At 44.0% G+C, this 21,874-nt stretch overlaps 1 protein-coding gene across 2 annotated transcripts in view; it reads left to right on the top strand.

Annotated features, from left to right (window-relative positions):
- The first annotated feature begins 3,222 nt into the window (after positions 1-3,222).
- sl (small wing phospholipase C gamma 1) overlaps positions 3,223-21,874 on the top strand; it is a 102,921-nt gene continuing 84,269 nt past the window's right edge. For both annotated transcript variants that reach the window (XM_077646263.1, XM_077646262.1), the window contains exons 1-7: positions 3,223-3,887; positions 4,211-4,360; positions 5,975-6,113; positions 7,684-7,765; positions 8,015-8,095; positions 15,210-15,299; positions 16,669-16,770. In XM_077646263.1, coding sequence (XP_077502389.1) covers positions 3,671-3,887; positions 4,211-4,360; positions 5,975-6,113; positions 7,684-7,765; positions 8,015-8,095; positions 15,210-15,299; positions 16,669-16,770 — 861 coding nt within the window. In that variant the 5' untranslated portion in view covers positions 3,223-3,670. The remainder of the gene's footprint in view (positions 3,888-4,210; positions 4,361-5,974; positions 6,114-7,683; positions 7,766-8,014; positions 8,096-15,209; positions 15,300-16,668; positions 16,771-21,874) is intronic.

The raw sequence follows: 21,874 nt of genomic DNA on the forward strand, positions 1-21,874 counted from the left end.
CGGTGTGATGTCAGTGCACGTTAAAGATCCCCAGGTGGTCAAAATTATTCTGGAGGCCTCCACTATGGCACTTACTTCTTCCTTTCTTCTCTCAGTCCCTCCTTTATCCCTTCCCTTACGGCCAGTTCAAGTGTCCCCTGATATGCGAGACAGATACTGCACCATTTCCTTTCCCTAAAAACCAATTTTCAATTTTCAAGCTTTGAAATTACATTTTCCTAACCTCACTTAAACATCTAAACAACATATAATCTAAACAACATATATGCAACATTTGCTATTTTGCTAAAATGAGAATAATAATAGTAATTGGTTTTGGGGGGAAAGGAAATGATGCAGTATCTGTCTCATATATCGTTGGACACCTGAACCGCGCCATAAGGGAAGGGATAAAGGAGGGAGTGAAAGAAGAAAGGAAGAAGAGGTGCCGTACTAGTGGAGGGCTCCGGAATAATTTCAACCACCTGGGGATCTTTAACGTGCACTGACATCGCACAGCACACGGGCGCCTTAGCGTTTTTCCTCCATAAAAACGCAGCCGCCGCAGTCGGGTTCGAACCCGGGAACTCCGGATGCTAAAATGAGAACAATCATTTTCTCTTTACAGACAAAGAAGGTTGTGAAAAATTTAGAGGAGCAGGCACCAAATAAGAGTCATTAAACTAATGATAATACTTGGTTCTTTGAAGGTGTGTAATTTTTTTTTCAGCTTTTATTTTTTTCCGGTCAGCTCGCAGTAGCCCTGCAAGACCAGACCCACCGATTGTGACCTACGCCACAACTTCAGTCAGCACTATGCCAGTATCATGATGCACACTACAAATACACCACAATTCTAATATGTGCATCTCACACACCACCTTCCAATGGATAGCCTCAAGCTTAAATGGCGAGCCATGAAGGCTGAAGAGTGCCATCAGTGACAGTGGCAGATGGATACTGCACTAAGTTTTGCAATTATTTGTCTGTGAATGCAATTTATCACAGGCATCATCTATGATATTTAACTACAATATTTTGCTAGTTAAAATCATCACTCTGCATGAACAGTGAGAAAATTTCTTAGATGCAATATATGCTTGAAAACACTGGCAATTCTCTATTATGACGTTGGTTTGAACATTACAATAACATTTTAATTTGCAGTCTTGGTTTAATGTTTCAAGCATTTAAATAGGATTTAATTCGGGCACAGCATTAGTAAAATGTTCAGATTGCATGTTAAAGTTTGGTTGATGGGGTTTAACGTCCTGAAGCGACTCGGGCTATGAGGAGGACTCCATTGTGGAGGACTCCGGTAATTTCGACCACCTGAGGTTCTACTGTGCGCTGACATCGCACTAATGTTTACAGTGTAACATATAACATTATATATTAATTTTTAACATTAGCATAACGTTTCAAAATAGCATGTAACGAACATTCATCAGCAACTTACATGACAATTTTATTACGATATTCTAATGTTTGGTGCTATATGAACTGTGGGGGATGAAGAAGGAATTGAAAGAGCTGAAGAAAGAAAGAATCACTGAACAAGAGGCATTCGAATACTTTGTTCTCTGTATGGGTGTATAATTTTTTTCTTCTACAGTTCAGCTCACAATGTTCCGCTCACGCAAACTTCATTAAAACTTGTTAACTTCACAATTAGCTGCCTAGCAAAAAAAGAAAATTATTTTTAGGAAAGGAAAGGTGCAGTAACTGTCGCATTTCTCGGTAGACACCTCAACCGCGCAGGTATAAGGAGTGAAAGAAGGTAAAATAAAAGAAGCACTGTTGTACTGTGGCGGAAGGGCTCGGAATAAATTTCGATCATGTCGGATTCTTCAACGTGCGCTGACATCGCGAAATACGCACGCGTCTTGCATTTCGCGTCTATTGAAATATGGCAGCCACGTCTGGGACTGAACCCGCATCCTCATGCTCTAGCCAAAGAGATCTGTGGCTCTGCTGCCTAGCAGTGACTGAGGAGGATATAGCATATGGTCATAGGTACCGTAAGCAGAGTGAGTGATTTTCTAGGATAGTTTTCGCGCTCTTCTTACTGTGCAGGGCAGTATACCTGTGCCAACTGCGCTCATTATCGCAGAACCTGCGGAAGAGTACTAGTACTAGTACAAGACTTTATTTAGGCAGGCGCCTAAGACGTGGATGGCCTACTGCACGAGCAGGCGCTGTTCTTCTTCCCCTTCAGCTCCAAGCCAGTCCAGCCAAGTCCCAACAGTATGGGAGGGGGTGGAAAAGAAACCCGGCCGATTGCAGAGCAACCGGGCAGGAGAATAAACAGTGCAAAGGTTGGCATAAGGGGCAGAGGGCGGGGCAGTACTTGGGACATGAAGGTTCGCGACGAAATTTGTACATATAAAGCCGCGCAGGTTAAGTGTGTTGAGTTGTATCTGTCGAAGGATGTGAGCCTCCCGCACAGGAAGACTAGGATGAGGGTCAGGTAGAGTTTATGGTCGAGGCGGAGAGCGTCGTAATACTCTTTGATGGGTGCAAGGGGACAGTCTTGGCCCGCCCTCCGAGGGCCTTGGCCAGGGGTTCAACGGTGCCCACATAAGTTTCACGGGCGAGCTGGTTAGCCAGCCCATTGCCGTCAATTCTCAAGTGCCCAGGGATCCATCGTAGGAAGACGGCCGGGCAGGGCTGCAGCGACGAAGTGCGGCCTCGAGTTCCGTGGACAGATGTGGTGGGAGTGTTTTTTTATTGTTATTATTATTGAATGACACGAATGGCTTCCTGGGAGTCAAGTGGGAGCGAATGAAAATGCTGAGTGACGTGGACGATGGAGAGGACCTCGAGCGAGAGAATGTCTCAGAGGGTTGTAAGAACGGGCCGCTAGTCTGAGTAAAAAGGGTAGAAAAAAAAAAAAAGGATGAAAGAGGAATTGGCGACTTGAACCGCGAGGAGCCACGTAAGAGGCATCCGTGTACACCACTCCATGATGATGAGAGGCAGCAGAGGTTTATCCATGATTCTAACTTTTGGTGCGCGTTTGAGAAGTGTGTAGGCGCGATTCTCAAAATTCCCGCGGTTATAGTGAACTTGAGGCGTTTTCCAACTCTGCGACATTATGCAACGGATTCGTCTGCATACTACATGATGCGTGTATGTGACACGCAGCAATGATTTTTTTTCTTTGAATAGGCTATCGAAACGTAAAAAAAAAACTAAAGTAACTAAAGCGCTAAAGCCGCTAAAGCGGCAACACTGTTCAGCGCCTTACCTTTTTGTTTATGTTGCTAAGGGCTGCAGCAGCGGCGCGCGGATAGCTAGTGTTTCCGTGCTCCGATCGAGTGTCCGAGAGTGGAGTTTCGATGTGGAGGAGACAGGAGACGCACGGTAACCTTTGTGTTAGGTTACTCGTGAAAGAATTTTGCAAGATGTAGTGCCGTAGTTGTGCGGATTTCGTATTTCGGTAATCTAGTCGAACTTGGGTGGGATCACCCACGGGCGTTCGCGAGAAACTGCGGCAATGCCATGACCAAGCCGGACGCAAAGACTAATCAAAATTCAAGGATCGTTGCCACAGAAATTTGTGAAAATTTTCAGTCGCGAACACAGTTGCCTTCTTATTTGAAGAGCCACTGCTCGTCGCAGCGTTGTTGCGTTGCAGGTGCAATCCTGCTCACTGGATAGTTCACGTAACTGTGTGCCACTGGCAGTGATGGCTGCGTCCGTTCATCAAAACGGCAGCGTACCTGTTGCGTTGTCATGTTTGCCCGAGATTGAACAGGTTATTCGTAAGTTGGAACACGGAACTTCACTCATAAAGTTCTACCAAAAGGGTCGGCCCGAGAAGAGGACTTTCTCGATTAAGCTGGAAACTCGGCAGGTCATTTGGTGGCGGCCAGTCACCGGGCGAACGGTGGAAGAAGGAGCGGGTGAGCAGCTTCTCTGTCATTCTTGTCGCTTTAGTTATTATTTTTACTGATGCGCTGATGCTCTTCCGTTTATGGTTGGCTAACATTGATTCTAAAAGATTGACACTTAGCTGTTCTCTAGTGTGTCAACGAAGACAACCGTTACGAACTTGATTCATAAGTTCAGAAGCCGGGTTCTTTGGAGCTAGTTGGAAGTGATTCGCTGCTACGCCGTCATTAATTTGTCGCCAAGAAATACGTCGATGAACGGAGTAAATGTAGCTACGGAAATGAAATTTCAACAATGTACCTTGGTCAAGTAACCCATTAATATTATATTTCAGTTGACCTGCGAGAAGTGAAAGAAGTGAGGCTGGGACGCAACTCGAAGATATTTGACCGGTGGCCAGAAGATGCTAGGAAATGGGACCCAGCCCAGTGCTTTGTTATATTTTACGGCAGTGCCTTTCGTCTCAAGACATTGTCTTGTGTTGGTAAGAAGTGAATGAAGTACTGTGGTTTGCAAGTGGTTTTCAGTCAGAGTGGTATTTGAAAGCTGTCTTTAGTTGAATTAATTGCTGCTTATGTTGATGGGCATCCAGTGCTATAGGCATTGCAGCTAGTAAAGTAGTTGACAAAGTGTTTCTTTGGTTAGCAAAGCCATTGATTCAGCTGAATGCTGGTGGCTTAGCTAGCATTACCCCCAAGCCTTCGTTCCTTTCTCCCATGAAAAGATTTGTGTTAAAAGGTAGGGAGCTGCGGGGAATGAGGCCAGCAAAAAGAGAAAAAAAAAAGAAATGTCAGTTTTATATGGAATTGATAATACTGCATCTTTACCATCGGTGCTTTGCACCAGTATATTGTTGCAGTAAACTGCTGTATAGTAAAGCACAGCTGGAGGTTAAAAAGATCTAAGTGGGCACAGCTGTTAAAGTGTTAGTTTTTTTAAAAAATTTTCTTCAGAGCTCTCTCACTCTGTTCTAGGCTTTGGACTTGTATTTTGTATTCGACAGGTGCTGTACACATGTTGGCGGACTTGCTATCTATGTTCTCATCAATGATTTGAATGGCTGACTTCAAGGGACAAGCCTATGCTATGGGAAAACTCAAACGATTTGTGTTGTGGATACTATAGTTGAAGGCACACAAGCAATGAGTGGCAGATAGACCGATCAGTATGCTAGACGCTGCTTCTCATAGCTTATGGAAAACAGCACTACATTTTGCTCACTTATTAGGCCAGTAGGGACAAATCTTGTTGATGCGAACAGTACTCACTGTAGTGTCTTGCTAGCTGATTAGAGAAGGTGAGCAGAACAGAGAGTAATCTCAAATACTCCAGGACAATCACGTAATTTCCGGTACGCAGTCCGTACTTGATATCTTTGTGCCAGTGCGGGTCCATCCAGCAAAAAAAAAATGCAGAAACGAAAAACTGGCCAGGGGGCAATCATAACTATAATTATATCACTACTCCCTGCCACCTTTAGATCATTAGAAGGTGGCAGCACCCTCAGATAGAAACTCAAATAGTAACCTTGGCTAGACTTTAGAAAGGGCTGTATATCAGTATCATCTTTGGCAGAAAAGTGATGTCTGGATCGTGGTGTTTGAATAGGTTCTAACACCATGGTCAGGACATTAACCCCAATATACCATATTTACCAGAAAAGTGATGTCACTCTCAAAAAGCAGTCACTCTCTAACCACTGCCAGCAGGGGTTCTGGCATGTAGAGAAATATCAGAGGTACAGCACCAGTATTGCAGGCAGTTATCAGGTGATGATGACACCTGGTTCATAATCTAAATACTGATTTTGTATTTTTTCTTGTTTTATGTGCACGTTTCTAGCAGTTGATACATTCTTTGTTTCAATAGCCAAGTGGCTTTGGCATTTGGCTGCTGATCCGAAGGTTGTGGGTTTGGCCCCAGCCACAGTGGCCGTATTTCAATGGAAGCAAAAAAAAACTAAAAAGCCTCTGTGCTGTGCGATGTCAGCCCTGGTGGTGTAAATTAATCCAGAGCCTTCCACTACGCTGTCCCCACAGCCTGTATGTCACTTTGGGAGGTTGAACAACACCATTTACAATTTTTGTTTTAAACCCAGCTACATCAGCCAAGGATTGTGAGCAGTGGATTCATGGGATTCGGTACTTGGTGGCTGATACGTTGTCTGCATCCTACCCACTTCAAGTTGAGCGATGGCTGCGTAAAGAATTTTACAGCATGCAGAATCCACGAAATGTGTAAGTTTGTAAATGTGTATTTGAACATACGAATGTCTGACCAGCATTTTTTGGCAAGAAATAATTGTGGAAAATGTGAAAACGAAAAGAAAGGGAGCTGTGAAGGGATAAACCAAGCTTTCTGTCTCTCTGTTAGTCATCTGATGCATTTTAATCAAGGTGTTTTTTTCTACCATGGGCATGTGTTATTGAAACTGAATTAACCTTCTTGCTTTCCAAAACTCACATTTCCTTAGAGTAGTTACCATGTAGAGCTTAGCTAGCAGTATCATTTAAATTGGTCTTGGATGAGCTTTGTGTAAATGATAGGCTGCATGGCTTGAAATGCGACGCTTGTGGCAAGAACCAAAATTTGCTTACCAGGTGGCAATCCTGGACTTGACTAGAGAAATTCCTTCCCATTTACCTCTTAAGCAACCAGCCTCATCCTGCGTAGCTGCTAGTGTACATTGGCTTCTGAGTTGGTTTAAGTACGTGTGAAGTTTTATGTTTCAATACTTTTGCCTTTAAACATTTATATAGGCATAGTAGTGCTGAAAATTAACTCTGAAAGCCAGAGCTCAGCATAGCTAATTGCAAGCCATTTTTTATTGTCAGTTTTGGTATTGGTAAACAGCAGCTTGCAGATCTTGTGGGTTGTCACCTCCGAGCTACTACAGCATAGATGATCACATGGGCTCTGCTATCTATGATTCAATGCGAAATTCATAGGCTCTTGCTATTACCACACTCCAGCAAGCAGGCCCTCAGGTTTTGCGTCACTGATCACAAAAAGATGTGCACAGAGACGCCATGATATCCGGCCCTGTTTAGAAAGCACCAGATGGAAGTGGTGAGGCTGTTTCCTAGCCAGTTTTGAAAATTGTATTAAACTATGTTCTGTTCAATGCCTACAGTTGAATCTGACTGAAAGGCATCCCTGTACACCAGTGAAACAAATGTCATTTGTTAACCTTTGAAATTTCGTGTCTGTACTTCTTTAGTGCTTGACCCAACTGGAAGTGAGCCTTCAATACCTTACATGTTATCTTGATTGTATATTTTCACTCTGGAACCACACATGAGCATGATGGCATTTATAAAAACTTTCAATGTCAGTAGCTTGTATTGCAGATGTAACTTGAAAAGAATCCAAATTATGGGTTATTTCCACAAAAGTCTAGTTTCTTCTAAATGTAATTTATTTTTTTATTTATTCTTACAATACCCGGAACGCCACTAGGGAATTGTAGCGGGGGGGCACAAAAAACTCCACAGTGTTGCTGCAAACCGGATCCTCTAGTAATACATTCCAGTCTCTAATGGTACGTGGAAAAAAATAGTGTTTAAACATATCTGTGTGGCTGTAGTATTTGTTGACTTTGGCTGGTGAACAATGGGCCAAAAAAAATGGAAGCATACTGCTGAGTATGCATCCTCTTTGTGAAATTTCAGGACAACCTTACACGTCGCGTCAGGATCTAAAAAATGAAATTTGCATCATGGTCGGGTTTAGTGTGAGCAGGCTTGACTGTGTGACTAGCAAAGCATAATGAATTTTGTACTTTGAAAATCATTTTTCTCTTTTCAGAATAACTTTGAAAGACCTCAAGGCATTTTTTCCCAAGGTCAACTGTAAACTGTCAACAAACAAATTGAAAGAGTACTTTCAGGCAAGTGTCTCTTGTTTTTGCTTTTTTTTTTTCTCTGAAGCTTACATAAGATAGTGTACTGAGCCTTATTACGTCTACTTTCCTCCATTAGCATATTCCTTTGGTTATTTTCTTGTGCAAATGAGAAATATCCTGTCACTCTTCAATGTGATTCCGCTACAGCTTCGTTGAGTGTAAATGGTTCTGCCTTCGAACAGAGTTGACAAAAAGTAGCGTTGAATGCTTAACAAGTTTTTTATTTTTTCACAGGAAGTTGACACTAACAGAGCTGGTGAAATTGGCTTTGAAGGTTTTGCATCGCTATATCACAGCTTGATACATGATGAAAAGGTAAGCTGCCTAAATGCTTTCAAGTTTTTGGTAGCTTGTTAGGGATTTCTGCATTTATTGCAAGTAATTAGTCTTGTTTAATAGAAATGTGAAGCACAAGCAGCATTCATAGCTGGCAGCATGAGAGCTAGGTGCTACATATGCGAATTATCAACTGAGATCTTAATCCATAGCCACACATTAGGGCATATCAGTATAGAGTTTCACATGTCTTAAAGGGTCCCCGACTTTCTTCCTGTCAAGAATTTCGTTATCCTGCATCAGTTGTGAGCTGTCATGCTGGGAACTCTCTTCTATGAAAATTATATGAAATGGCTGTTTATAGTGGAATTTGCAACTATTGCAATGAAGCAATTTCACTGCACTTCTTTGAGCTGTGCCATCTCTAAGATAGTTTGTCTTGCACATCAGGTATCTAGCCTCTGCAGATATTCTCTTACTGCCGCTGTCTGGGAAAGGGGTGAAGATGCATGTCAAGTCTGTCACGTAAGCCTCCATTTGCATTGTGCCAAGCATGCATTTTCACATGTTGCCCAGATGAGGTGGGTCATAGTGGCATAGTACATATTACACTGCATTAAACATGATTACGACAACAGCAGAGTGGTAGACTGTCAGGGGCAGATTTATGGATCATTCTTGGAGGGGATCTAAATTTAACGTGTTTTTCTCTGGCTTTTTTTTTTTTTTTTTGCCAAAAAGGGGGTGAAATGTCCCACCCTTAAATCCACCCTTGGACTGTGGTGATGTGCCGGTAGTGTATTTCAAGTGGCGATATGCCAGCACTCACCGGAGAGACTGTGCACCAGTGAGCACATGATAAAGCTGTGTCACAGAAAAATGCAGTGTGCACAGTACACACGCATGAAGCAAGCAAGCTCTGAAAGAAGTGAAGTGAAGGAATGACACAATATCTGCACTTCAAAGAAACCGATAGAGACTAGAAGGTAAAGATAAAGTGCTTCTTCCTTTGTGCGGAAAAAAATAACAGCAAATAAAGGGGAGAGGGCATGTATAGTGTGCAGGCAGCCAGGTGTGGGGAAAGCAGGTTACCTATTAGGATGATGGACCAACAAAATACTTGGGTGCCTTTTACATTCTGTTACGATGTACCCGGGCGGCGATGTACCCGGGCGGCGGCACCGCCGCTTTAGTAGTGAATGAGACGGTCGTGCCATGCAGAAGACACCAGGTTTATTCACACTCGTGAATATAAAGGAAAGTCAAGGGGAGAGGGAAAGCATGATAGCGATCAAGGAAAGAGTGCCACATGCGCACTAGAGGGAATGGCTTGGTCGTCCAGTTCATGGATTACAGCATTTCTTCACCCTTAGTAGCCAAAACGCAGGACAGGTTTCTTTGATCGCGTGGAGCGCCGTAGCTGTGGGGGTTGCGCTTCTGGTATTCTCTCGGATGTGTCGACCGGCCTGGGGTCCTTTATAACCGGGGAACCTGGTGTAGGAGGCCTCGACAGGTCGACGGCTGCAGGGGTCTCAGCTGTACTCCGTTTACGAACTTGATCCAAGTGGCGGCGGACAAGCCCGTCTGGAGTCTTAACATCCAGGAGGCGAGCGCCGGAAGTAGCTTCCACAGTGCCCGGGGAACACTTATCGCCGGCGCCGTAATTACGCACGTACACAGTCACCCAGTGCAAAATTCCAGCCCGAGTCATTCGCTGCTTTGACAGGGCCGGCTCTGGAATGAAAAGACTTCTCCAATCTTGTACGCAAACGGTACCCTAATAGCATCTCTGCAGGAGAAGGGCCTGCTTGGTGCGGTGCGTTTCGATAATTGCACAACAGCCGGGCCAACGACGTTACGAGGCAAACGCCTCCTATGTTCTTCAAACCTTCTTTGACTGTGCGCACGGCTCGCTCGGCTAGGCCATTACTCTGGGGGTGATAGGGAGGTGTTCGAATATCTGCGATTCCATTGCGCTGCATAAACTGCTCGAACTCCCATGCTGTGAATGGCGTCCCGTTGTCAGACACCACCGTGTGTGGTATGCCGAAACGGCTAAATATTGTCTTCAGGGCATTTATTGTGCTGTGAGAGTTCGCCTGCGACACTGGAACCGCCTCAATCCACTTTGTGTGGGAATCGACGACAACCAGTATCATTTTCCCCTTGATTGGTCCGGCATAGTCGATATGCAAACGCGACCACCTTTCTTGTGTATCGGGCCAATTTATTGGTTCTTTCGCCGGAGGCATCGGTGATGATTGCACGCAGTTGTGGCATATCGCAGCAACAGCAATGTGCTCGATGTCTTGCTCTAAGCCGGGCCACCAAAATAATGACCTGGCTTTTGCCTTCATAGCGGACACACCCTGGTGAGCTGCATGTAGTAGTCTTAGCAGCTTCCCTCGCGCATCTGTTGGCACTACAAAGCGATGACCCCAGTAGAGAATTTCCTCAGTAACAGACAGCTCATGCCACTTTTTGTAAAAATCTGCAATTTCTGTCGTTTCCATGTCAAAACTGTGCGGCCAACCTTCCCGTGTGTACTTGTGTACCTGTGCTAGTACCTCATCATTGACGGCGAGTGCTTGAAGTTCCTTTGATGGCACGGCTGGCTGATCCCACTGGTCCAGGGTCAGTACGATTTGGGCCTCGTCTTCCTGGTCCGCTTCCTTCTGCAATGGTTGAGGTAGACGGCTCAGAGCATCGGCATTGCACATGAATTTTCCAGGCTTATGTTGCAACCGATATCGGTAGGCCCCGAGTATGATGGCCCATCGCTGAATACGGGCAGCGGCCATAGCCGGCGCTTGCCGGTCTGCTCTTAGGAGACCCAACAATGGCTGATGGTCAGTTACCAGTGTGAATTGCCTGCCCAGCAGGTAATCTCGGAATCTCGTGACACCGTCGACAAGAACCAATGCCTCCCGTTCTATCTGTGAATAATTCTTTTCTGCGGCAGTCATCGTCCGAGATCGGTATCCTAAGAGCTGATACTGTCCTTCAGTTCGATGGAGTAGGGTTGCTCCCACACCGTAGGGTGACGCATCACACTCCAAAAATAGCTCTCTTTCAGGGTCGAAGTGAGTCAGTACCGGAGCGGAACATAAAGCGGCTTTAGCTTTCCGGAATGCATCATCTGCAGGCCCATCCCAAGACCATTTGGATTTCTTTTCCAGAAGTTGGTATAAGGGGCTGAGAAGCTTGGACAGATTAGGCAAGAATTTGTTATAAAACGTCAGCATGCCCAAAAAGGACCGCAGCTCCGTAACATTCCGAGGAGTCGGAGCCAGCTGAATTGCCTCGACGTTCTTCTCCGACGGGTGCAAACCTGCCGCGTCAATTCTATGTCCTAGATACGCAACGGACGCCTCGCCTAGTCGGCACTTGTCTGCCCGGAGCTTGATGCCGTATTCTCTGAAACGCTGCAGAACTGCTTGCAGGTTTGTATTCAGCTTGTCCTTCGCATCTGCTATTAGGACGTCGTCCAAGTAGGCTTGAACCACGGGAAGGCCTTGCAGGACATACTCAGTTGTTCTTTGAAAAATCGCAGGTGCGGATGCAATTCCAAATGGCAGTCTATTGTAACAGAAGAGGCCCTTGTGAGTGTTTATAACCACTAATTTACGTAAATCTTCGTCTAGAAGGATTTGGTTGTAGGCATTGCGTAAATCCAAGATGCTAAACTGCTGTCCTCTGCGAAGTGTAGCGAAAATGTCGTCTACTACGGGTAGCGGATACCTTTTCATTTCACAGACTGGGTTCAGGGTTACTTTAAAATCACCACAGATGCGAACTGTTCCATCGCTTTTCAATACGGGAGCCACCAGGGTTGCCCATTCTGCATAGGAAACAGGCGAAATGATGCCCCTGGCTACGAGTCGGTCTAACTCGGTGGAGACCTTATCTAGCAGAGTGAATGGAACGTTTCTTGCCTTGCAGAACCTTGGTGTTGCTCCGTCCTTGGTGTTGCTCCGTCCTTTATATGTAGCGGTGCGGGTGGCCCCTTGATAAGTCCCACGCCCTCCGTAAAAAGATCAGCATACTGGTCCATCACGGGTGCAGCTCCTTGACTTTCCAGCTTCAATTCGGCTGACTGCGACATGATGTGAAGAAGTGGTGCCCCTTGTATCTCGAGTTTCTGCAATAAGTCACGGCCGCAAAGGCTGGGACCTTCGCAGTTTAACACTACGAGCTTGCAGTCAACAGTCACTGACTTATAGGAAGCTCGCATTTGCAGAACGCCAAGCACTGGTAGTTTTCCAAGATAGCATGAAAGGGTCAACGCAGCCTCACAAAGCGGTGGCCATTTATGACGATGGGCTTCGTATATTGCTTTGGGCACCACGCAGACAAGCGAGCCTGTGTCGATTATCATCTTCAGTGAAATTCCATTCCACGTGACAAACTTCCGTAGGGGCGGAACCATACATTCATTACGTTTCACGGACCATATCTGCAATGCATTGCTGCCGCTATCTTCACTTTCTGCTGAACCTTCGGTTATCGCCAAGGATCGGTGGATGGAAACTGTTCGAGAGCATACTCGCGCCAAGTGACCTTTTCACCTGCATTTGTAACATCGGCGCATTCGCAGCGAGCACGCAATGGTCTGATGCCCTGGTCTGCCACAGCAGCTACATTGTTGTGACAACATGCTTGGCTTATTCCTTATTATTGTGGGCTCCCCTTTCCACTGAAAGTTGAGCCCACAGACGGCGTCACCTTGCCTGTCCATCTGTAGCGAACCAAGCTCTGCGCTTTCTGCTGCTAGAGCAAGTGCTTTGGCTTCCGAAAGAGTCAAGTCCTTCTTCGCTAGCAGCTGTTTCTGCAAGTTTTTCGACCGCACTCCGCAAACGATGCAACCCCTCAGCATTCGCTGCAACATCGACGAGAAGTTGCAGTTATGGGCTAGCCTACGAATCTCGACGATAAACGCCTGCATAGACTCTCCTTCTTGCTGGTTTCGGTGAAAGAACTTGAAACTTTCCGATATCTCGTTAGGTGACGGATCATAGTGCTCATTCAATGTTGAAACGACTTCATAGCTCAGCGAGCTCGGTTTCCTCAATGCTACTCTACCGCAAAGAATCTCAACGGTCCTTGATCCTAATGCTGCAACCAACAAGGCCCTCTTCTTGGCGTCGTCTGTAACCTCGTTTGCTTCAAAGTAAGCGTCGACTTTTACGAGATACACTTGCCACTTATCTGTGTCCTCTACGAAATCCGGAAGCTTGAGGGCCATGACTGAGGTTGGGCCGATGGGTGTCTTCGTTTCGTGGCTGGTACCCAGCAGCTGTAGCGTATCGGTGGGAATTCTCGTCGCCAATGTTACGATGTTCCCGGGTGGCGGCACCGCCGCTCTAGTAGTGAACGAGACTGTCGTGCCATGCAGAAGACACCAGCTTTATTCACACTCGTGAATATAAAGGAAAGTCAAGGGGAGAGGGAAAGCATGATAGCGATCAAGGAAAGTGTGCGCACTTGCGCACTAGAGGGAATGGCTTGGTCGTCCAGTTCATGGGTTACAGCACATTCCTAGTGGGCTCATTTTGCCACTGCCAAAAGATGGTGTGTATGTGGGGACTGCATGTGTATATAGGGCATGAGCAGGCTTTGGTTTTAATTTTTACTGTCTTTTGCAGTGCTCACGGCATAAATACTTTGGGAAAATGATCATGAGTGCCTGATCTAAGCATTTCGCTTGTGTATTCGAAGTATCTGAAGCAGGTCAGAGGTCCTTTAACGCAAATAGTTAATCTACAGTAAAACCTTGTTAATTTATAAATTCAGATAATTTGAACTGCAGGGCTCGCACCAGTTTATTTGGACAGGTTCCCAAATGGGAGGTTGTGTTGAGGAACAACTGGCACTGCATGCAATTGTTTAGCTATCCCTCCTCAACTCTGAATTGCTTGGTGCATGAAATTCACACACCTCTGATGTGCATGCAGCAGCAGGCGTGACAATGATTAGAGGGCTGTCATTGCTAGGCCAAGGAATAGTCCAGTCACAAAGTTTCATTTTGAGAGCCAGCCTGTGGCGACGATATCTATTGCATCAACGAACCAGCTGAATACATACATCTTCTTGTGTTTCGGACGCTGATTGACGTGTGTGTGGACTTCCCGCCACAGTGACTCAGTGGTTAGGGCGCTCGGCTGCTGATCCGGAGTTCCCGGGTTCGAACCCGACCGCGGCGGCTGCGTTTTTATGGAGGCCAAACTCTTAAGGCGCCCGTGTACTGTGCGATGTCAGTGCACGTTAAAGATCCCCAGCTGGTCGAAATTATTCCCGGAGACCTCCACTATAGCACTTCTTTCTTCCTTTCTTATTTCACTCCCTCCTTTATCCCGTCCCTTAGGTCCATGGATATGTGAGATAGATACTGCGCCATTTCCTTTCCCCAAAAACCAATATTCATTTCAGTTTTCTTTCCACTTAGCTTTTAGAAGGCGTCTCGCTGTTCTGAAGCTGAAGCACTTTTCCCTTACTTCCATTTGTGTGGATCTTTTAGTGCCCCAAAAGTACGCACTCATCAAGTGCTATTTGTTGTTTTTGTGGTGAAGCCTCCCCATATGTGACAGCGCCACTGAAGAGGCTTCACCTCCACTACATTACTCTGTGAAAAAACCGCGGAGGCTGGTGCCATTTTCGAGCTGTTCTGCTTTGACATTCCTGATAGTGTGCACGCAGTAAAGCATTTAATGGAACTGCTAAAAATTGTCGCTGCCATGCAGTTTTCGTTGCAGAAGCACGCAACTATTGCTCTGTTTCTCACCAAATAAGTTTACTGTGATGTGAACTGTTTGTGGCATTGGGGGGGGAGGCAATGATAATTGTCAAATAATTCAGACATGTCTTTTGAAGTCCAGAATAATGAGGTTTTACTGTATTTACCTGGAGCGATATTTTTGCCATGAGAGTATTGAAACAGACAAACAAACAAAAATGAACACAACTGAAACATGCAGTTGCTATGTTTGTGTATTGTATAAGTGCATCACTATGCATACATGTTTTTATAGATATAAATAGGCTAGTCTGTGCTTGGCTCTTTGGCTTGTATTTCACCACATGAAAACAGTGTTCGAAAGCCTTGTGAAAGTGAGCTTTTAAATTTTTTAGCCACCAATGTTTACATTTCTTGCAGCTTTTCAACGATTTTTTCAAACCGTATGCTGATGAAAGTGGAAAGGTCACTTTGAAAGCTTTTCAAAAGTTCCTCTCTCAGGAGCAAAAGGTAATGACACTTTTTATAAATTAGAGTTAATGAGCTTGGGTCTAGTATGTAAGGTAGTAAAAATATTTGGATGAGTAGTAATAAATTCTAAAACTGATTTGGTGCTCTTGTAAAGTGCAATTAGTTGCTGTATACTTTATCAATGGCTGCTGCTTTTGAACATGCATGGTATATGGTTTCATATCAGCTTTTCAATGCTCAGTACTCTGTTGCGTTAAATTTCACTTGCAACATTCTACCATTCTAAAATTTGTCAGTCGCCACATTACATTGCAGTCATGACAAAAGCTTAAAGAGAAACTTGATTCTCGCGCAAGTATCTTTTTCGAGTGTAGTGTCAAATTCTTATGATCTGAATTTTGAATATTTGAACGCTAGTTACCAAGAGACCTATACAGTATTGTGCATTATTATCGTGAAGACTTTTTAAAATATTGCCGCCTCAATCGCTGGCTTGTTTGCAATGAAACTGTGTGCAGAAATTGAGTATTGTGGAAACGTTTGTCTAGTAGTAAGTTTGACAGTGGTACTTACCTGGCTCAGCCACGCATGATGCAAATGCATAAATGTCTGCACCAAGATTGAGGAACCGAAGGCCGCCACTGCCGGGTTTTCACCGAAGGGCAGTGGTGACGCCTTCTGTTGCCTGCAGAGGAAAGCGCCACGACGCGAAAGGCGCAGAGGCGAGAGTTGCAATTTGCGCGGGTCCTTTGATGGCGCCACTGGCACCCTTGGGTGGCAACCTACCACTGGTGCTTTCAGTTCGTCAGTCTTGGAGGCGATTATGGGTCTGCATCATGCGTGGCTTAACCAGATAAGTACCGTTGTCAAACTTAATATGAGACAAAAGCTACTGCAATACCTAAGCTGTGTGTGCAGTTTCACCGCAAATGAGCCAGTGGTTGAGGTAAGAAAATTTAAGTCTTCGTGATGAAGATGCACAGTACTGTATATTTTAGATACTGAATCTTGATCTGACTTCTCTAATTATTATTGAAAAAGTGTCTGCTTTGTCGGCATTTATGGGGGGAGGGGGGAGAACAATTTTCTGCATTCAAATGCATTTTAAAGTGCATTGTTGTTCAGTAGTACTAGGTGAAATAAGCATCATGGTCTAAATGGCCTGTGCTTTGCAGTTTCCTGTTGTTTTTTTTCATCTTTCATTACTTGATGACCACATGAAATGTTTAGTCAGTTTGTAACTGGTTAGGTGTACAATGATTAAGAGCAGTAAGATGTTTCTGACTGGTATTGTAAAGCATCTCAAAGCATGCCTGCATCATTTCCATTGCCCTTTTAGTAATACTGGTGTGCACCAAATGTCTCATGTGTTACAGCATGGTTTCTGAAGCTGTTTTTTCTTTCTTAGGGCGCAGTGTTTGATGATGAGAGGGTAGTAAGCAAGTTTATGCGAGACTATCTGCAGGACCCTCTCCGGGATGCCCAAGAGCCATATTTCACTGTGCCTGAGGTTTGTCAGTCAAAGCATGTGAAATTTTATTTCGATATCCTGCTGGACAGCTGCCGTCTAGAGGGCTGTCAGAAAAAGACACAGGGTGCAGCCCATATATATGACCAGATGTGCACATTTGTGGGACTGGGTATATTTCATGTATGCAATCAGACTCGTGCATTCTGAAATAATTAGGGATTTTAGTTTATTTTCAGAATTGTGGCACTGTCACAATGACTTCTAGGAGACATGCTGAGTTTTCATCTAATACATTGTTAAAGCGCTTCCTACAAAACCACATTTTAGAATATTTCTCTGTTTGTTACGACCAGGCGATTTTTGCAGTGATTTTGTTTTTCTCGAGCAGTTTTGCATGTTTTTCTCAAGCAGCTCAGTGAGCGATTTTTTCTCTTGCTGTGGTACTCGTGTATAACAGTGGTTCTCTCTGCTCATTAGTCACGAAATTGCCAGTGCAGGAGAATAGGGTGGCCTCATTGATTGTCGTGGCATGCGTACCGGAGTAGCAAGGCTAATCGCAGTACTGAGAGAAAGGCATATGTTATGCTGTTGGGTTAGCAGAGCAACAAATAAGTATGTTTTTGCTGTGTATCAGATTCAGGGAAGTACAAAACATGACCTTTGGCCTTTACATGGGAAAGGCAGTGTTTAAAGGAATGTGGACATGCCAGCCCTCCACTCATGGTGTGGTGCGTTTCTGAGGCTGCCTTTTAAATTGAAGGCATCTATATTTTCTTCCTCTTTTTCTTTTTCCACTAAGCATGGTTATGCATTGCATGCTCCTGTAGGGAGCGGTTCCTGTGTCTGTGGCAGAGAATAGAAATATTTGGATAAGTTTATGGGAGTGGGATTCTGGAGTGTCTAAATTCAGTTGCATTTTTCAAAAAGTTTGATAGGCTGCTATTCACCATCATTTATTTCATGCACCAAATAGTAGTGATTTAATGTGTTATCTTGTGTACCAATGAATTATACAGCTGTTTTTTTTTTTGTTTTTTTTTTCTGTGTAGTTGTACACAGGACACTACAGACACTTTTATCAGTGTTTTGAAGCTATGTCCAGTAAGTGTACTGGATGTGTGTTAGTTGTGCCACCTGTTTGCCATTTCCCATTGGAAGCAGCTGTCATTCAACTGTGAGTTTGTGGCTGCCTCTCTATACAAGCAATCAAAGGCATTGATAGAGCTGTCATTTTAGCACCTGATTTACGGTTTGAAAAATATTGCTCTCATGCAATGAGACATGGTGCACTCTATCTTGTTTTTGATGCAGGTAAGGCATTACATTCTTTCTGAGGATGTGCATTCCAAATCTGCCTTGTACTCTTGGAAAACTTCTTTGGGTTAAGCTTTTATTTTATTCTGGGCTAATAGCAATATTTGGCAACCTGGAGTTATTTATGCACTCCAAAATCTCAGTACGCAATTGTTATTGCATTTCACCTACATCAAAAGGCAGCTGTCATGGGTAGGTGTCAGCCTGTAAACTTGTGCTCAGTAGCCAAACACCATAACCACTGAGTATTATGGTGTCAGGGTCACATTTAGCAGAACCTATGTTTTTTGGCCTTCGGTGAATGATTTAACAAAGTTTTGTAGTGTGACATCATGGTGCATAAAAGCACTGGCACAGTTATTTCGCACCTTGCACCACATTGATGACCATGTGAACCTATTGAGCAGATGAGGGAAGGGAAATGCGGGGATCATTATGACATACATATAAAGGAAGCCAACTGTCATCGAAACGAAGGAGCATAGGGAAATGTTTTCTCTTTTTTAATTTTTGGTGTTGATCAGTGGAAAATTAGCAGTGAAATTATTTTATAGCTCATTAGAAAGTAGAATTTTAAAAACAGCTGCATGCCACCGGTGGGATCCGAACCAACAGAGGTCGTGGATTCGGATCCCATCAGCGGCATGCTGCTGTTTTTTCTTCTACTTTCTGATCAATTACCTTTGAGCTATAATATATTACACTGTTAATTTCCTATTGATCAACATGAAAAAACTAGAAAAAGACATTTTCTTATGCTCCTTCATTTCGAGGACTGTTGGCTTCCTTCATACGCATGTTTGAACCTGTTAACCCTTATACCAGGATGTGCAATGCTATGACGCATAGTAGATCAATGCTGGATTTGGCATCAAGAGCTGTCAGTCATGTCAAATGTTTAAATAGTTAAGTTTTTGCAAACCAACTATGTCTCTTAGGCACTTGTTAACGAGGTGAATGTTAGCAGTTCTACTTTTTTTTCTAATATCATAGGTTTTGACCTATTGACGTTTTGCCACGTTTCAAAGCACATGAAGCTCAAGACCAGCACTGTGAGCTACCGTATTTACTCACATAATTTGCACACCGTTTTTCCTAAAATAAGGCTTTAAAAAGGGGATGCACAAATTGCGCAGAGATTTCGCGAACACGTCTTAAAAAACTACAAATGTCATAATGTGCAATGTATACAGTATATTGCCACATATAAGTTGACCCTGGACTCGTGCCCCTCACTGGCCAAAAAAAAAGTTGACCCAAATTTAAGTCGATCTATTCTTCTTCCGATCTTCTGAAGCCTGCCCTGCTGCTGGTGCATGCATGCTGGTGTGTTTGTGCACCAGGGAGCGCAGAATATGCGAGTAAAGGCTTTTTTTTTTTTTTTTTAAATGCGAGTAAAAACTTGTGGGTGCTCAAATTACGTGAGTAAATATGGTATTAACTATGAATAAGCAGCCTGTGAGCTATTGATGCAAAGCCCTTCATATCTCGGTGCTTGTTGCAGTGTTCTGATAATCTTTTGTTAATGGACATTCATGGACTTTATTATTGGCTTTTTTTATCCACTTTTAAGAAAAATCTGTTAATATGTGGCTTTTTGCAGGAGTACTGATGCTTTGGTCAGTGCTGAACCATGGAGTGGCAGTGTTTGGTTTTGTTTATGTAGTTCTTATGAGCTCACTCTGTCAGAGCCTACACAAGCAGAGTTGAGGATTTTTCACCTTACAACTGAATGTTCTGGGGGACAGCCAGGCTAACATGTTTCGGCATAGTGTTTATCAAATGTGTTAACAGTCTGTGTATGTGTTGGATATAACACTCAGTGAGGGCACAGTTTACACTTCTTGATGAGACCATTGCAGGAATGCATGTGCTTGACCTCTCCTCATTGCCACCTCCTCCTCACAGTGCTAAGTGCTGCCAAGTGAGGTGAGGCAGAGAGCTTTGTGCAGCAGTTACTGATCCTTTCCTCTGCGTGTGCAGCAGTTACTGATCCTTTCCTCTGCGCATAACCGCCTATCGCTGGCAGTGCTAAATATGAGAATGCTCAACTGCCTGAGTGCTACTGTGCCTTTCCTCTGCTTGTTACTCACCTTCAGAGGATGACCAACTTTTCTGCTCCATCTGAAGTCTCAATAACTGGCTGCCACCTGTTAAAAGCTCATCATCAATCATCATAACACCAAAAGCATGTGACCATCAGCTCAAGGGCCATTTTTTTTTTTTTTACTTAGGCCTTGTGGAACTTTTTTTTTTTTTTTACCGGACATAGAAGTTAGCCTGTGTTCAGAGAAAATTCCAGCCTTTACAGATTGGGCAGTGTTGTTAAAATCTTGTGATGGCATTCAAGGAACAAAAAGGCTGTGTACTAGCAGCTGTCTTATGCAAAATATTTGGTGTGACATTCGAAGCTTAAGTTCTTGTGCTAGTACAAAGAACAGCGGATGTAGACACCGTACCGCAGTTGATCACAAGTACTTGAGTGCACTAGCACCTGTAATTTGACAACATTAACGTTGGAGAATGAAGAAATAATATTGTGTGAGTTACGAGAAAAACAACCAATGCGGCAAGAGTTCTTTGTCTATTAATATGGGACTAAAGCCTGGGAAAGGAGAAGAGAAAGGCATCTGGCAGTTAAGGAACTCTTAAACTCTTGCTGTATGGGTGATCTTTCCAGCGACTTGTACATTGTCATTTGTTTATTGTCCAATGTTTATGTTGTGAAATTACAGCTGCTAGTGCACTCAGGTGCTTGTGTTTCGTGTGTCTGTGGGTCTGTACCTGCTGTGTTGTGTAGTTGTGCAAGGACTTTGGGCTTCAGGAAGCATGTACTATCTGTTACAAAAAGTAATGACAAGTGCAGTCATGGCTGGAGCTTGCCTATATCCTGGAAGTGATGCTGCACACATGTGCATGCAGGGGGCACTGTGTTTGGAGCAAATAAAACATTACCTTGTTCCTGTTTGGATTAAGGTTGCACAGAACAGAGCTGCATGTTGCTTTGCCGATGATGCTGTAGGATTCAACAGAGCGAGGGTGCATTGGGTGAATGAGAGCTGAAATCAGAGTAATATGCTTGGGAGGCGAAGTCACATTGCACAGGCAATTTAATGTCGGGTGGGACAAAGCTTATATGCATCTGAGGTGCTTTGTGGCTAGTTTTTCCCTTTCGTGTGCAACAGTTGTGCGAGAAATTCATTGTCTTGGACAGTGGTATTGTTGATTGCCATAGTTGTTTTTTTTTTTCCAATGTATCTGTTTCCAGACTCTCTTGCCACATTATGCTGGCAGTTTTTTGTTATCAGTTTTCTGTTTACCCATGTATTGTGCCCATTGACATTGGGTATAATAATGTGTTCGACTTGGCTCACTTTTGTTTATTGTGCTAATGGGCACACAGAAAGCACATTTGACACCTGAAACCCAGAAGCATAATGCTCTTAAAACTAAAGAAAACTGGTCACTGCAAATAGCTCTACTGTCGGCAAAGGTAACGTTTGCTAGGTTGATCTCAAGAATGGATGTTATGAGCCAGTGTAGAAGCTTGGGCATGTTGGTGGTAGGTCATTTTTAAAACAGTGCAAAAAAAATACACAGGTGCAGAGAAAAGACATACACACGAGCGCTGACTTAAACTGATGACTTATTGCGAAGGAGCCCACTTTTATAAGCAGGTGGCGCAACAAACAAGAAAACATTGACAAAAGGCACAAAAAAAGGAAAAAAAAAGAGTAATCAAAGAAAACTTATCGTCATAAAGGTTTCACCTCTTAGCAGAAAGAAACAATTTCTTTCTTGGAAAAAAGCACTGATGGCGCATTGACGC

This window comes from Amblyomma americanum, chromosome 1 (assembly GCF_052857255.1).
Source record: "Amblyomma americanum isolate KBUSLIRL-KWMA chromosome 1, ASM5285725v1, whole genome shotgun sequence".
Lineage (NCBI taxonomy): Eukaryota > Metazoa > Arthropoda > Arachnida > Ixodida > Ixodidae > Amblyomma > Amblyomma americanum.